Source organism: Cucurbita pepo, unplaced genomic scaffold (assembly GCF_002806865.2).
Source record: "Cucurbita pepo subsp. pepo cultivar mu-cu-16 unplaced genomic scaffold, ASM280686v2 Cp4.1_scaffold000270, whole genome shotgun sequence".
In the NCBI taxonomy this organism is placed as follows: Eukaryota; Viridiplantae; Streptophyta; class Magnoliopsida; order Cucurbitales; family Cucurbitaceae; genus Cucurbita; species Cucurbita pepo.
Window position 1 is genome coordinate 508 of NW_019646518.1, and position 16,881 is coordinate 17,388.

Consider the following 16,881-nt stretch of genomic DNA (forward strand, 5'->3'; position numbering starts at 1 on the left):
TCTATGTTTTTTTGTAATTTGAATTTTAGATTGAATACTGTCGCCATGCTAATGAACTCTAGAGGTCAGTGCTAATTTACTGTAAATGAATCTGAATCTCTGTATGCAGCTTGAACTACAGGAAACTTTTGAGAGTCGATCAAATCGAGTATTAATAAGAGATTCAAAGCAGTATTTTGTCATTTGGCATCACTTGATTTGAAGCTCTTTTTTGAAGAGGTTTTTCGTGTAGTGAATTTATATGGTTTGTTTACAACAACAGCCACCTGCTTTTTGTGCAACCCTAACTTCTAACATGATATTTTAGCAATCTTCGACTCTAAAGAAGCCTGATTGTTGACCTCGATAATTGACCTAACTTTTAACAACCACCCACTGACGACGGTTGTACAGAACATGCAAGCAGATTGTATCATGCTTCATTGAAAACAAGTAAACTTCATCAACCAAATACAGAAATTCGATCCATTCCATAAATTGGCACGATAAGGAACACAAACTATATCGTTAAACCATCCAGTGAGACAAGATAAACATTCTGTAAACTAACAGAGATGGCTCTCTTAGTCATGCCATAAAAAATCTCCCTTGGCCTCTCTTAGGCTCCTTCCTCTTCTGTAGTCAACTTCCGCATCAGAGCAGGACAAACCAAGATTATACTTCCGACTATTTTTTGATGGCCCTATCCTTGAAAATACATCTGATCCAACTTGGTTTAAGGTACTTGATCCAGACATGTTACCAGGTTGTCTTTGCAATTTATTATCTGCATCAAACAGGTGACAATTGTAACTATTTACGGTATCAGAATTGTGGGTAACAGTTTAAATTAATATAGCTCGCAGGGGAAGAAAAACTAGAGTTAATATTCATTATACTTCCACATTTCTATTCCCCTCACTCGCAGTGAAAAAAAAAAAATATAGTAAAATTCTAATATTTGACATTTTGAACACGTTTACCAAACCACATTTACGTGTTTACTTTCTTTCGACTTCTCATTTTATGGAACAAGTGTATGCACATAGTAACAGGGAACAGCAGCTCACCTTCATAAACACTGCATAATGCCAGCACTTCAGTGCAGGTATCCTTTTGGACAACATCAGGTGGTGATTTAATTCTCCTCTGACTCTGTAAGGTTGTATGTGCGGAATTTAGATTTTCAGCCAACAATGGAGGTTCAAAACTTTCTTCTGCTGACAGACTAGTTGAAGTGAAAGGCTTCATAGTAAAGGAATCCTCCATTACTCCAGATATCTCCACATATTGTGTAGTAGTTATAATTTCATCTGCACTGAAACCAAACGATGCTCGGTATGCTTCTAGTTCCTCCACATCTTGTTTTGGAGACTTATTGTGCCGATTTTGGAGTACATTCCCACCAGGCGAGTAAACATCTGAATCCTTTGATACACTTAACCTACCACCAGTATGAGGGAATGGTGGATTGTCCAGATAGAATTGTGCAAATGTAGCAGGGCAGAAGAAATTAGAATCCTGAGATACCAAAGATGTACCAGCTTTCTCATGTCCAAATAGCCGACCGGAACCAGTTCTAGGATATTTTCCATCTTGGGGAGAAACTGAAGGATTCCACTGCGGTAGGAAGTCCCTCTCAGGAAATGATGATAAGCAATCACCGGAGGTCCTTGAAATTGGTGACACGAGGCTACTGGAAGGACTTCCAGGGTAGAGAGAATATGCAGTTTGAAGATCATTTGAAGCAATGTAATTTTCCTTTCCTGTTCCTTTAAGATCCACTGATGAGGATAGGAACTCAGCAAACGGCACATCGGGGGAAGAAGGTGTGGTCAGGTGAGCTAGTTCTGGAGGGGGAGTGAGTGGAGCAGTTGACGGTTCAGTGGTGAAGGCTGAGAAAACAGGAGGCGAAACCAGCTGTGTTTCGTGTGCATATGGCCCTGTAGCAAACATTGTCGATGAAGGACCTCCAGGTGAATTGGCAGACATCGACAAGAAACAGCTCGGTGATTGGGCTGTTGAAGGGAGTGCAGAATTTGTAAAGGATGCTGGAGAAGAAGGTGGGGCTAGTAGCGATGGATCTATCACTGTAGCCTGGATGGCCATTCCGGCTGCTGGAGGTCTATTTGGCTGGGTTGTCACAACATTTCCCTCAGGTAAACGAGATGCAGGTACAATGCGCTTTTCTCCTTTCTGCGAGTGAAAACAAGATAATGCACCCCAGCATCCACCCCATTTCTTTCCCTGCTAAAGAGGAAGGTATTAGAAGGTAACCATAACAACTCATTAAAGAACAGTCAAGAAAACCAAAAGATTTAGGACCATCCCCTTTCACAACTTTTGTACAAGTTCATGCCAGCAGAGATGACTATTTCAAATTTATCCATTAAAAATGTCCAATATCAGTTTTAGCATGAGTTAAAGGCCTTCCAGATCTGAGCATATTCTTAATGGAAGTAGACTATTTAAGCGCTTCAGTAGAAGCCCCTGAAAGTGGGGATCAGTAAATCAAATATCAACCGCAATAATTATAAGTGTTTAATCAAACATCATTAAAATAAAAAGATAAGAATAAGAAAAACCTAAACAAGTGTTCAACAAAACTTTTTAATGTGCAGAATACCACAGCTTTTAACTTCTTCATCTTCCAAAATAAAAATACTCTATACATTCACTATGTTTAAAATTACAACTCGGAACTGTTGAAATTAGAGGTCAGAAAACTTGTAAGAAATTTCTGTGAACTTTGGTGTAGGTCTTAATTAATAAAACAGTGAAAATATGAGAAACAAAGAAAGCACATAGTAATTCGGTTATCAGAAACAGTGTCCAGAACTAATGTATTATGAAAAGTTAGGAAAGTAATTAACGTGATCTTCTGTGTTTCTCAAAATGACAGCATCTCTTATGAAATTCTCTCTCATCTTAAATATGCTTCTTCATCTTGAAATCTGATGCTGCAACTTGTTCTTTGTTCTTTTTGTTTTGTTTTTTTGTTTTCTACCCAATAAGAAACACAATGCATTTCATAGAAGATAGGAAATTGAAAATAGGGTAAGAAAGCCAACCCCCGTGATAAGGAAGCTACATAACCTCAGTTGGCACAAAAGAAAAAGAGTACAGATTTGAAAGAAGCAAAAAAAAAAAAAAAAAAATCACCATAATAACCCAACCAAAAGAACATGGTCCAAAAGCCTGTCTATAGATCTAGCTTTACTGTTGAAGAGTCAGTTGTGGCCACTTTTTCCTCATCTGCTCATTCTTCGAATGGATTTGGTATCCGTTTATTTACTTATCATGCTTCTTCATTTCAGATGGTTTCTTATATTTGGTTCTCAATAAGTCTTTCATTTCTCTAATAGTTTTTTAATTATCCTAGAATTTTTCTTTTTTTTCGAGATACATGTTTCTTATCTTTTCTGTTTCTCGACTTGTTTTTCACTTGAAAATAAGAAAAAGTTTTTTTATTATTGAAAAATGAAAAGCACGTGTACAAGAACTGCTGAACTAATTAGAAAGAATGAACAAGACAATAACAGATATTATAGAGCAGCCTAAAGTTTTGATTCCCTTCCAAATACTGTCAAATATCTAGCTTTTCTTCAAAGATTCTCTAAACAATTTCCAACCAAACATTCAAAAGAAGGCTTTCATCAACATAAATACTCGGTAATCACAGCATACCACAAGCAAATTCTCTGAAGGCAAAAATGTCAAACCCACTAGGAAGCAAGGGTCGTTCTCGAAATTATCCAGAAGCCTAACAATCCCTTACATAACGCAACAAAACTATATCCCACTTGATAAATTGAGGATCTCACTTTGGTTGGGAAACTTGAAAAGCGAAAGGGGTGGGTTGGGATACTGGACAAGATAGCTTGTTGAGGAACAGATAAACAGCCAACCTTCTGAAAGGAAAGGAACTTTCCACATATCCAGTTCATGCTGGATTTCTCAATTATTGGAGTCCATAAGTCCAACATCAAAGTATTAACCGCAGGAGGCATCCCAAATCCTGTACTTTCCTGGTACTCCATAGTAACACCTGAAATACAGTTTTATCTTTGTTAATGGAGTCTCCAACTCATTAAGTTTAGTGCAGAAGACAAGGACATCATAAGCAAATTGAAATGGTTTGCCAGACTCTTATCCAAGTGCACACTGCAAAGGATCCAGAATCCAACTCTAAGATTCTGCAAAAGAATATCAAAACTAACAGAACAAGAGAGAGCAAATCTCACTGTCTCAAGCCTCTAGAAGCTTTAAAACTACCCCTTCTGCCAACCATCTATAAATGTAAGAAATTAGTTTTAGCAAAGCAACTGCTTCCACTTTATCCATCTCTCCCTAAAGCTACGCCTCCTGAAAACAACCAAAAACGACTGCCAATTGAATCTTATGGAGGCCTTTCTCAAAATCAACCCTCATCGCCGAACCTTACCTTTTTACTTCCTGAAATAGTCCACTAAATCATTTAGCAACAAGGATGGGTGTCAAAATATATTTATCAGCCACAAATGCAAACTGTTTAGTAGACAGTACAACGAAGAACGCTATTCAATCAACCTGTTACAACCTATGATAGTACGTGTGTTGTATATATCTACATGGAGAGCCACAAACCCCAAGCCACAGAAACTATTAAAAAAATAAAAAATAAATAAACCTTCAGCTGGCACATAAGTGAAAGAGTAAGTCAAAACTATCATTAAAAGAAGGGATCCAGAATTGAAACTTAAGTTAAGAAATGATAAGCATATGTGGAATGATCATAAGCCAGATCAGGAAGAGAAGGTGACATCCATCATGTCAGATCGGTAAAACTAACAAAAAGCAATCTAAAAACTATCAAGTAAATGGGATCCGCATCTGCAAAATAATTCAGTAGAAGAAGGATGGATTGAATAGATTTGTTAGGAAATAAGGGGTTGGCAGAGAACGCAACACTAGATTTAGGGGAGGACAGGCAGAAAAAAGAGTGACATTGCCTTCAAAGTAAATACAAAGCCTAAGCAAGTAAAAAGGTGTTTGGAGCACCCTAGATCTAATGCTATAAGAAACAATGTGCAAAATCCACCATATTCCCGTGCAATAAACTAGATGTTAGCAGAACGATCAGTGAGGGAGGGGACTCATACCCGTTCCTGCTGAGGGAATCTATTCTGCTCGGACCCCATTCGTAACCAGTAGCCCGACAAAGTCTCTACTTATCTTTTCGTGTCCTAAGCTGCCTCTTCCTACGAGACTCGTGGCCCTCCTCCTCCACCTCCTCTTCCTCCTCCTCCTCCTCCACCTCCTCCACCTCCTCCTCCTCCTGACAAGTATAAGTTTATAAGGAATCGTCTTAGTTGGTAAAATGATAGAGATTAAAAAGAAAGGCTACATGCTTCTGTCGTTTTAACTTTAACATAAAGAGAAGATGGAGGAGATCCATTACCGCCAGCTTCATCCATACAAGGACTAATGCGAATCAGGCCCATATCAACCGTAGCATTTCTCCATTCACAGAGCAAAAGCTGACAGCATACAGATTTGCTTTCTCGACGCTGAAAACAGTAACTGATAAAGAAAAAGAAAAAAGAAAAAGACTATCCAATATATTTGAATTCACAATAGGAAGCGATGGCGTAAGTAGTCAACGGCGACGGTGGCTGAGCGAGGGTGGCGGAGTGTGATAGGGTCGGCAAATGCGAAAGACGGGGAGAGAGAGAGAGAGATGACCTGGCTGACAGTCGAAGTTCCCGAAGTGGAGAAACCCTAAAACCAAACGCAAAACATACCATTTGAGTCGGTTCGGTTCAGTTAAACCGAACCGAATCCTTGAAGGTTCATTGTGATCTCTGTAAACCCGAACCGAACCGGTTCGTTTTACTTGAAATGAGGATAATGACCATCATTTTAGACGTTCAAACATGAAACATGAAGATATTATGCATTGGGAGTCGGGACCTTTTACATGTAACATAGTATTTATAAACATTGTTGGATAATACATAATTGGAAAAGATAAATAAAGGACGAAATGTAAATATGTGGGTATCAAAGTTTTCAGTACGTAAATCAAAGTATATTACAGAACTGTTCAAATGTGCGAAGTTTGAAAATGTTATGTTTTTTACTAATTTATAACAAATATTAAATTCTATACATGCACGCTGGGGGTAAAAGGGTAAGGAGAATTGTACATTATACACCTCAAATATTCTAAAAAACACTACGATATTTAAAAAGGATGAAGCTGTAATTCAATATAAAGATCTAAAAGAAACTGTCTACAGTGAATTTATCTTAATGTCTTTTTCTAATAATCTCTAATCGGTAAAAGTCGCCAGCAACAGCCAGAAGAACGAAAGGGGAAAGGCCCGGTTAGTCACGCTTGCATTTGCGGATGCAGCTCCTGCATGCCAATGTGGCCACATAAGCAGTTCCCAGCGAACCAAGAAGAAGTACTGAAACAAACCATCAGTTCTGGGTTAGAAATTTATTAGCAAAGAATTTCAGAACATAATTGCATATTTCGGAACTTACAAGTCAAGGTACTATAAAACAAAATTGCCAGCCGATGTCGGACTATCCATCCCAAACTAACTTCCAGAAGACAATGCCTGTGGTACTTTCCCGTATTACTATTGGATAAATACTCACTGTTTCCTGGACGCAATGAACTCAAAGAGATGTTGACACCTACTACAGCAACCCCATTCGCATCCCGCACTTCCATTTTAAGGCTTACTGGAGTTGCATCCCAATCAATTTCAACGACTCCAAAATTTGGTTGCCCTAGGAGGAACCATACACGAAAGGGAGATGACACAGTGAAGAACATCTAAAATCTAAGAAATAAGCGACGACATGTGCATACCGAACGTGCAGGACTTGTATCTGCAGTTGCTTTCCATAACTCTCATTGTAGATGGCGTCACCCACGCAAGAAACCTCACTACAAATTGTAATGGTCGCGGAAGTACCCTTTCAACAGCTTGGGTAAGACCACTTGAGGTTATATCATATAGCGGATACTCAACGCCGCAATCAAAGCGAGAAATTTCTCCAAAATGAACATCTCCGCTTATAAAGAAAACTCCATTTCTCTTAATCCATAGAAACACGGGAAGAAAGAAAAATATAATGCATACTGGAACTTTAGTACATATAATATATAAATTAGGTCTAAAAATACTACCTTAATCATTTAGCCCTCGTAATTTAAAATTTGTAATAATTTAGTGCCAGTAAAATATATATATATATTAGTTAAGATATTATGGTGTTTCTTATGTATGAAAATAGATAAATCCATCCAAGACTAAATGTGTTTATAAATTACTTGGACTAAATCATTACTTAATAAAAAAAAAATTGACAAGACTAAATTGTTAGAAATCTAACCTACAGGAACTAAATTCAGTGACTAAATTTTTACCAAATTTAAACTTTGAAACTTAAACTTCTATTAAATTGAAAACATGGAGATTAAATTGGTACTTCATCAATTACATGGACAAAAAGTTTTTTTTTTTTTTTTCTAAATTATAAATATTGGAGATTTCTCACTGTGTTTTTTCCTTTTGGTGTGCAGTTCGTTAATTTAAAGAGCAGGGGCTACTTGAATAAAAAATGCACTAAAGATTTTTACCTTGCTATCTGCAATCAACTTGAAGAGGAGCTCTCTCTCCTTCGGGAAACGTCCCCAAGACTCCAAATAGAACAACGGCCTGGTGGTTGCTGAAAGATTTGATATAACCTGAATTGTAGAATAACTATGACACGATATCATAAAAATAAAGCTGACAACTGCTAAGATACGCAAGGAAGAGAAGAGGTTTCATGATAAGATTTATCGGTGAGCAAGTGTAAGAACAGATCCACTGAAAAAGTTGCATATGCTAGTAGACAAAGTATGCTTGAGCCACCTGAATGGATGACCCAATTATTGTAACTGCTGACTCCGGACCCTTAAGCTCTCTCTCCAGCCACGTCCATTGAGCAGCACCCAAAATAGTTCCATCACTAAACATCGGATCACGGTGATATCTAGTATCTAATAGAATAACCTACAAAACTCCAAGTCATAAACATGGTATCTGAAGGCTAATCACATAATACGATCAAAATACATCATCATTAAAGCCAAATTATGAAGATAAGAATCATCGAAAGAGCTACAATTTGTACCTTAATTTGTTTACCTATAGGGCCGAACATGTATGATGCATACACACCCTGCTGCTTGCGCCTAGAAAGGCAAAGTATGGTTAATAATTTAACAGAAAAAAATCTACAAAGAAGTAAATTAACAATCCAAGGATTACAGTGCTCTAAAATTTAAATTATCGCAATGAACACTAAGGTGTAGGCCTTACCCAGAAATAAAGTACAAGTCTTTTTTCAATCTAATATACTTGGGTATACCATTCCTTTCATAATTTTTATGTTAAAAATGACAAAAGGATGGCGAGAATTTTAAGCTAACCACTGCAGTATTAGGATGTTTATTTTTCTAATAAACTATCAATTTGAAGTGTCATAGGTAATGTTGCTTAGAGCAAACTCACAAATAACGTCCTCAGATGGACAAAAACTACCATAAGGGTCAGAAAATCTCTTTTCTAGCATTTAAAAAATGAACTTAAAAGAAAAGTAAACCCTCCGATTGCAGTTCATGGAATGTGAGAAACAAGGTTCCCTTCTAATATGAGTTTAGATGCATCATATTCCTGTATGACATAGATTGCGATTTGCTTTGTTTTGCAGTATCATTGCAACATACCCTTCAAGTCTTTGAACAATGTCTAAAATAAACACAAACGACACCGTCTTTAACGCATGTCCTTTCCTAACATGCCCATTGATAGGAGAAAAACTACAATATACGCATATTTGCACAACGTGAATTTCAGCAGCATGCCCATGGCATACTTGAGATACTTCGGGTAGCAAAGGTCGAAAGTCAACCTATGAAACACTTGTTGAGGATGCAGTAACCGAGGGAATTAATAAGATAGATACAAGTTCTTGGGAGAGAAGGGTTATGTTCAAGTAAGGATATTCACAAGGTAAGAGCTCTTGGAAGCATTTCGAGTTCTTGGTTTGTAAGTTCCTAGATTGTACGCAAGAGAATGGAAGTCTCTCTTTAACAGAAATTTAGCTCTTCCACAAGCAATAGGGATTGAAATGATCTACCAAATAGGTATTGCTTTCTGAATCACACCTGGATAAACACTAAATATTTAAGAAACTTAAACCTGCCCAACGCCAAATGTTGGTGAAAATGATAATAGGAGACTCAGCGAGGCAAATGGACTCACAAGTAAAGTTCAACAAAAAACAATCTAAGACTTCTATAGAATTTCCTAAATGATTTTAGATAGAAAAAAAGAAAATGTATAAGGAAAAAAGAACCAAAAGTGTTCTGGTTCATTCTTGCATATCCAATCACCCAACGTTAGTGGAAGTAGTACAGGATACTTCCATACAGAGTAATGGTATGCATAAAGATAACAAAATTTTTAAATATCAACGCCAACTTTCTAATATCAGTTAATGGAAGTAAGAGACTAATGTGGAGAGCAGATAATAAGACAAACCGAAGAAAAGCAACCCTTAGGACAGATAAATAATATGTAGAAGCAGAAAAGGAACTCCCACCTTGGACTATCAAGGGGTTCATCTAAAAAATCAAGGAGAAGCTTCTGATTTGTGGCCTTCTCAGTAAATTCCTTTCCGGCATCATTTAATCCATAATCATGGTCATCCCAGGTACCGATTACCTAAAACAGCACAAAGACTAACTAAAAAACAAAGGCACCCTCATTTAACCGTAAAAAATTTAATCATGTTAAAATCAAATAATGTACGAGACTTTTTAATGAATTCACGGATCAGGCACCTTGGTCCTCTGTCTAAGCCTAGAATAACCTGGAATTGTCTTGCCCCTCTCGTATTTGAGCATCATTTCCTGCTTAGATGAAGGAACGAATCGTGGAACATTTTTCCATGGCCCCACCGTCCTTTCTCGACCAAGTAGTTTGAAAGGACGCCTAATGTCACCATAGATGTTATCACCAAGCCAAATGAAAACTTGCGGATCGAAGTTGACTATGGAGTTCCAGATTGGCTGCAAAAAACAACTCGATGTACAGTGTTACTCCTATAATAACAACATTGTCTTTTCACATCTTTGACGTCGCAATACAAAATTGTTAGAATCAGATTAGATCAGTAGATAGAGTTAATTAAAAAAAACAGCAATGACGACGTCGACGACAAACAAACCTGAGGAGTATCCTGGTTAGCGCATGATCCAAAAGCAATCCTGGATACCACAGGCTGAGGCTCCTTCTGTTGATCCAGTTGTGAAGCACTGCTGCTAGAAAACAGAAAACCAGCGACCGCCACTCCCGTTAAAATGAAAAGCCTCCACCGTCTCCATTTTCTCTCATTGCCCATGTCTGTTTCTTTTTGCCCCGGCAGAGAACGTTGAACTAATATATATTGCATTCGCCTATAAAAATCAAATAGAGAAGCATAGAAAAATCACCGGTTAATCAGGAAGAATGCTCTGCCTTAATTAAAAAATCTCACGATCAAAGAAGGTTCTAGGACGTAGCCCAACAAAGATTGGGACGGAGCTTAAACTTTACTAAAGATTGCAATTTTAATCTCTCAAATAACATTTCACTCCAATTATCATTGAAAAATATTTTTATGGCTCAAAAAATCATAAACCGTAGCTTTTTTTACTGAAATTTATAAATTTTGATAAAGTTAATCATAGTTAGTTGTGTAATTATTAAATTTATTTTTGAGTAAATTTTATTTTATTAAAATTAAGCAAAAAGATAACAAAATTTTAAGCTTGTTTTTTCAATGTAATTACTGATTGCAGCCTGTAGGGATGTCCTTTCCACGTATCATAGGCGGTTGGGCTTTGCGGATGAGCGGTCGGTGAGCGTAGGTTCTGTGGGCTTTAGGTTGCAAAATAATGCAAGGCGCTGTTCTCTTGGCTGCGCAACCACTCCGCGTGAAGTTGCTGTGGAGCAACAATTCCAGTACTGGTAATCCGTCCGCCACCGCAGGCGCCGGCAATCCAAGCTTGATGGCGGCCGCTGGTCCGAAGTGGGCTCAGAAGACTGTTACGCTGCCTCCTCATAGGCGGGGCTGTCATCTCATCACCCCGAAGGTGATTAATTGGTTATCTTCTCCCACCTTATCTAGAATCTTGTATTGGTCTCCTGGGGGTTTAAATGGTGCCTGTCCTCTACATAATTCAGTTTCACTTTTCCGAACAATAGACGAAAAATTATTCATTTATACCTTAGTATGCAATTTTTTCCTCATATTGCTGCTACTGAGTTTGATTTCTATATCAGATAATGAAGGAAATTGGGAAGGACTTGTCAGAATTCAAATGTGGCCTTGCTCACATCTTCTGTAAATCTTCTAATCTAGTTTATCTATTTTGGAGATTAATGTGTAGTTGGATTTCTTTGTGGAATCATTTGCTGATGTCTCAGTGCAGCATACGAGTGCCTCTCTTACCATCAATGAAAACTATGATTCGGATGTTCGGAGTGATACTGAAACCTTCCTCAACAATATAGTGCCTGAAGTTAGTTTGCTATCCGCCTCTATCATTTGCAACTCTCATTTATCGAAAGCTTTCCCATTTGACCCTTTGTTTCTCTCTCCCACTCTTTCATTTGGGGGTTTGTTTGCAGGGTACATCTGCTCCTTGGAAGCATACACTTGAAGGTCATCAAAATTCCTTCTACTTTATTCTACTAAGAAGAATTTTCCTCTTTTTTAGTTAACTGATTTCATATACTGAAAAAGAAACTGTACTATAAAAAGGGCCCGGGATTTTGTCTCCGTCATAACATTGTAACACAATTTGAACTCTTGTAATGTGTAGGATGCTAATGAATCTGCTGACTGGCTATGAGGGAGGAGGGACTATGATAGATGTGCGGTAGTTTATGAAAAAAGTCGGAAAAATGTAAAATTGACCAACCAATGTTAAGAATATATAAAGAGGAAGTAGGCTGAAACAGAGTTTATGCGAAGTAATCTCATTTTAATTTGACGGGTTATCTTAGTAAAAGCATAACTCACTCCTGAGCCTTCAAAGTTCTATACTTCTATGCCGTCTAAAAATGATTGAAGGGGTAACTGACGAACTTATATGTATACTGGTTTGGATAAGAATAGGAAGCATAAAGATTTTTTTCAACAAAAAAAAAAAAAAAAGGATTCTTTGACCTGTTTGCTGGAAGTTACTGAATGAATCTTAGACTAATAAAACGACTATCAAAACATATTATATACCACAAAAACTCTTTGTTGCATGCTTTTAGATTTAAATTTTCAAATAGAAATGCAAGTGCCTCAGCATCACATATAAAATTCATAAGAAATATAGGATTGGGGGAAGAGAGTGTTTGGAAAGCCTCTCTTTTTTCTAAAAACATTACTCTCTAGTTTATACTCAACTAAGATGGATCAGGGGAACATTGACAAAAAAATTATTTTGTTCTTGTGCTCATTATGCAGGCCCGGATGACATGCCCGCGCACATTAAATCATCAATGTTTGGCTGTGCACTCACGTGGGTTATTCGACATTGTTTCTGGATTAAATGCCTAGTTGACCTGCTGTTCTCATTTGTGGTTATTCTTTTGTAGGGTTCCAATTACAAATGGAAAGTTTAATATGGGTACTTGGCAGGTACAGTTTAGTAGGTCTTTTTTTTTAATTAATATTATTTTTATTATTATTAATTGTGGTTTTTCCGTTAAATAAAAAACTAACAATTTTTGTTAATAGTGAATATGGAAAAGAGTTCGTTATTCCTTTGTTTGGTACACAATTTGTAATTTTGGTATGAGAATAAATCATTCCTTAGCATTCTTATATACTCATGAACAAGGGTAATCCATACCTTTCCGAAGTTTTGGGTTTTCAAGTCTCACTTAAAACTTCTCTTCTTACTTCTTCTGCTCTTCTTTTTTCTTCTTGTTTTATATATTTTCTTTTTGTTCGTGCATATTTGTTTATCTTATTTAGTTAGAACAAATTAATATGTTTAAGTTAATTTTTTTAATTGATAGGACTACTAGTGTTTGTTAGGTTGTTGATTCATAACCTTTACAGTAAATGAAAAGTAAGGCTCGTGTTTCAGATTTTTTTTTTTTTTTTTTTTTTTTTTTTTTTTTTTTTTTTTTTTTTTTTTTTTTTTTTTTTTTTTTTTTTTTTTTTTTTTTTTTTTTTTNGTATCCTTTAAGGAAAAGTTTGGAAATGCATGGGAAAAGTACTTTAATGTTCAATCACCAGGTTAACTTAGTATCTGACGTTGTAATTGTAGATGCCTTTCGTGAGGTTAGCATGTCATTTAGAAAGAAGTTCTGTTCCTGATTAGGGTTATAAGGAAATCCACGAGATTTATTGGTTCAAGTCATGATTGGAAATGGATATAAAGCCTCTACATGATTTCCCACCCTGATCAGATGAAACATCGCCTTGCCACTTTTGTACTTTGAATTAAAGTAATGCCAACTACCTGGATCTTCTTAGATCTCCACTCTTCAAACATGAATCTTTTTGGCCCTTTGAAACATGATTCAAATATTCATCCTTCATTCTTGCCTGTTGAAGCTCTATTTCTTTTTCCTCTTTTTAATTGGAGACAAATTTTCATTGATAATAAAAATTTCGTAAGAAAATGAACGAAAAAATCTTCAAAATGGCTTTTTCCCACCTGTACTTCGTGGTACATGTCTACCAAGAGTGCAACCAAAGCTTCAAAATGGCTTTTTCCTTAGAGGCTGCTACCTTCCTGTTAAGAACAAGAAATGTCCACGTAAAGCCTTCTTAAGATGACTGAAATTTTGATAACAGTGGAAATTTAAAATCAATCTGGGATCAGTTTTCTCCCATCCATCCACTCAATCCAATTGAATACTTCTTCTAAATTGACACTTGTGGTTTTTTGTGTTTCTGCTTCAGTAAGATGATTCAACTAAAAAGATCATTCTATGTTGAACACTCAAGTGTCAGAATATTCCCTTGGGTGAATTGGCAACTCCAAATATTCTCCTGTAATGCAATACTTCCCGTTGAGAATGAGCTTGTTTGAGTCTCTTTGTTCTCTAATCAATGTAGGATTTGTTGCCACTTCATGTTGGTACTCACTTTGATGCCTCTTCTTCTATGTGCTTATTTCTTCAGCAATTTTGTCCATTCATTCAAGCAATATTGAAGTATTCTTCTCCATCTTAAGAATTTTATACGAATCCCGTAGACAAAGCTAAATCCTTCTTATTTCTTTCAAAACTGAATTGAATGTTCAAGAGAAATATTTATATAATTGAGAGATATTTTTGTAATCCCTTTAAACAGAGGTAATATTTAGGGATTGGTTCTAGGGATTTATTTATATGTATTATTACCTAATATCTAGGGTTAGCTAAATTTTATTTTACCAGGTATCTAGGAATATATTTTTTTTTTTTTTGTCTTTTTTGTATTATAAAATGAACCATTATCTCTTTGAAAATAAGTGAGCAAGATAGTTTATATTGCAACATGATATTAAAGCTTTTCTATTCTAGAAAATTTGATTAGAACCGAAACCCTAATACAATCGGTGAAACCTTCATCGTTGCCGACCATCCATCATGATCAAGTTTCTTCTGCAAACTACCTCAAACCCATCAAGCACTCAAAATCTAGGAGGGTTGCAATATTTCTAGTGCATGTAGATGACATATAGTCACTAAAGTACTTTCTTAGCATTGAAGTAGCGTACTCAGCTCAATGCATTTTCATATCACAAGAAGAAATATGTGATGGATTTATTGATGGAAACAAAGAAAAGCATAGGTGAACTAGCGCCAACACTGATGGATCCACATTAGAAATTGGGAGAGTCAAAAAAAGAACCTGTAATGAACAGAGAAATGTACCAGAGGTCAGTGGGCAGGTTCATATATCTAGCTCACACTAGATTAGACATAGCATACTCCGTAAGTGTAATTAGTCAATTCATTCCTGATCTGCAAGAACCTTACCTTCAGGCGACATATAGAGTGTTCTGTTACTTGAAAGGAACTTCAGGAAAAGGAATTTTGTTCAAACGGAACTATTCCATTGCATTGGAAGATTGCACCGATGCTAACTATGTTGGATCATTTGTAAACCGAAGATTTACTATGGAGTATTGTACTTTTCTTGGAGTTAATTTGGTAACATGGAGGAGTAAAAAGCAAAATGTGGTGTCTAGATTATCTGTCGAATTAGAATTTCGAGCTATTGCACAAGGGTTTTTGTGAACTCTTATGGTTGAAGATGATCCTTGATGATTTACAATTTAAGGGAGAAGATCCGATGAAGTTGTACTGCGACAACAAATCAGCTATCCACATTGCACATAATCCTATCCAACATGGAGAAGGGGATAGTATGCATTAGTTATGTACCCCATAACTACAACTAACCGATATACTAACAAAAGGATAATATCTATTCCTCAGATTGAGGGAGAGTGTTGAAAGAATGACCTTGATTCAAGGAATATTTATGTATATTTTTAACTAAGGAAAATATTACCTAGTATCTAAGGATTGATTCTAGGGATTTATATGTATGTATTATTACCTAGCATAGCTAGATTTTGTGTGAAGTTGAAGAACTGACCGCATTTCCATTACTACCAGAGGAATATTATGAATCTTTCCAAAGTATTCATGAGGAGGTGGATTCTCCTTTACCCCCTAGTTTTCCTGCTTTTGTTCACTTTTCCACTTCTTTTAACTTGTAAGCAACTATCTCTTTTTTTTTCTTTTTTCTTTTTTCTTTTTTTCTTTTTTAATTAAATAGTAATAAAAATTATTTTAAAATAAAAGGCCAGCAACAACCAGGCATCTGATTGTTTCTAGCAAAAATATGATGGACTCCTCTCTTTCTCTCTCTTACATAGTTTTGTAATTAGCTGCTTATCCATTCCTTTATTGGCTTATCTTATGTGTTACCAGCAAAAACCAGCCATATGATGGACTCCCTCTCTCCCTCTCCCACTCTTACTTATGTACTGAGGGCTTATATTAAACCAAAACATCTGTAGTGTTGTTTAACTTGATTTGACTTTTCTTTATTACACCCAGTTGAATTAGCAATATTAAATTAGTGTTTGCATATTTCCGGTCTTTAATATAATTCTTTTTTATCATATTGAAACAAAGGTAATGCCTGATGGATCAGGATAAGTTATGACATGAAGTTTTTAAGGATTGAAGTCTGTGTGTATGAAATTTTTCTGCATTTAGTAGAACTGAGAGATCGGATGGGGGAGGGTTGATGAATAGGTCTGAGGTTTGGGGGAGGGTTTCTATCCTTGGTTCAGTGTGTCGAATGGATTTATAAACGGAATGCCACATGCTAGGACAGATGAAACTTTTAGTTTAAAATTTAATGGCTAATTTTGATTGGACTTTGGATGCTTCAGGGAATATGGCTATGTGAGCACCGAGACCACCCCACTGCACGCAATATTGTGGTCACCCTGAATGGAATTTAGGTGATGGTAAGAGTTGGAGCTTCTGCCTGCCCAACTATTTCCCTTGGTTGTATCAATGTCAATAATAAACTGGTCTCCTTGCCTTGGCAAAACTGAACTGTAGACTCGGAGTCTGGGGACCATGTGAAATCACCCCTTTTTTTTTCCTTTTTTTTTTTTTTTTTATTTGAGATGGTTGTTAATGGTTTATCATTTAGTTATGCTTGTATATTGGTCAACTTTATTGGGAGAGATATATGATGAATATGAACCCATTAGCATTCAACCACCCCCCCCCNTTTTTAACTACTTGATTTTGCTTTCTATTTTTCAATCTAGGCTTGGGA

At 36.4% G+C, this 16,881-nt stretch overlaps 3 protein-coding genes across 8 annotated transcripts; 1 reads left to right on the forward strand and 2 right to left on the reverse strand.

Annotated features, from left to right (window-relative positions):
• Window positions 1-388: 388 nt before the first annotated feature.
• On the reverse strand, window positions 389-5,263 carry LOC111784739 (uncharacterized protein At1g76660-like). 6 transcript variants are annotated; one of them, XM_023665347.1, is made up of 4 exons: window positions 5,121-5,261; window positions 3,888-4,027; window positions 1,050-2,226; window positions 389-766 (listed from the first exon to the last, which is right to left on the reverse strand). In XM_023665347.1, the coding sequence occupies exons 2-4, from the start codon at window positions 4,017-4,019 to the stop codon at window positions 564-566; spliced, it is 1,512 nt and encodes a 503-aa protein (XP_023521115.1). In that variant the 5' UTR covers window positions 4,020-4,027; window positions 5,121-5,261; the 3' UTR covers window positions 389-563. The 6 variants fall into 6 exon arrangements, with proteins under 6 accessions (XP_023521115.1, XP_023521113.1, XP_023521114.1 ...); XM_023665345.1 differs by having other exon boundaries at window positions 1,050-2,229; XM_023665346.1 differs by lacking the exon at window positions 5,121-5,261 and adding an exon at window positions 4,224-5,102 and having other exon boundaries at window positions 1,050-2,229.
• An 817-nt stretch (window positions 5,264-6,080) lies between these two features.
• On the reverse strand, window positions 6,081-10,642 carry LOC111784737. Its single transcript, XM_023665343.1, has 9 exons — window positions 10,258-10,642; window positions 9,872-10,099; window positions 9,631-9,752; window positions 8,158-8,218; window positions 7,896-8,036; window positions 7,619-7,726; window positions 6,845-7,073; window positions 6,511-6,762; window positions 6,081-6,431 (listed from the first exon to the last, which is right to left on the reverse strand). Exons 1-9 carry the CDS (start codon window positions 10,480-10,482, stop codon window positions 6,349-6,351), a joined length of 1,449 nt encoding a protein of 482 aa, XP_023521111.1. The 5' UTR covers window positions 10,483-10,642; the 3' UTR covers window positions 6,081-6,348.
• Window positions 10,643-10,877: 235 nt separating this feature from the next.
• Window positions 10,878-16,820, forward strand: LOC111784738 (UPF0047 protein YjbQ). The gene is made up of 7 exons (XM_023665344.1): window positions 10,878-11,164; window positions 11,355-11,415; window positions 11,499-11,593; window positions 11,703-11,736; window positions 12,535-12,589; window positions 12,666-12,708; window positions 16,484-16,820. The coding sequence occupies exons 1-7, from the start codon at window positions 10,967-10,969 to the stop codon at window positions 16,553-16,555; spliced, it is 558 nt and encodes a 185-aa protein (XP_023521112.1). The 5' UTR covers window positions 10,878-10,966; the 3' UTR covers window positions 16,556-16,820.
• The last annotated feature ends 61 nt before the right edge of the window (window positions 16,821-16,881 follow it).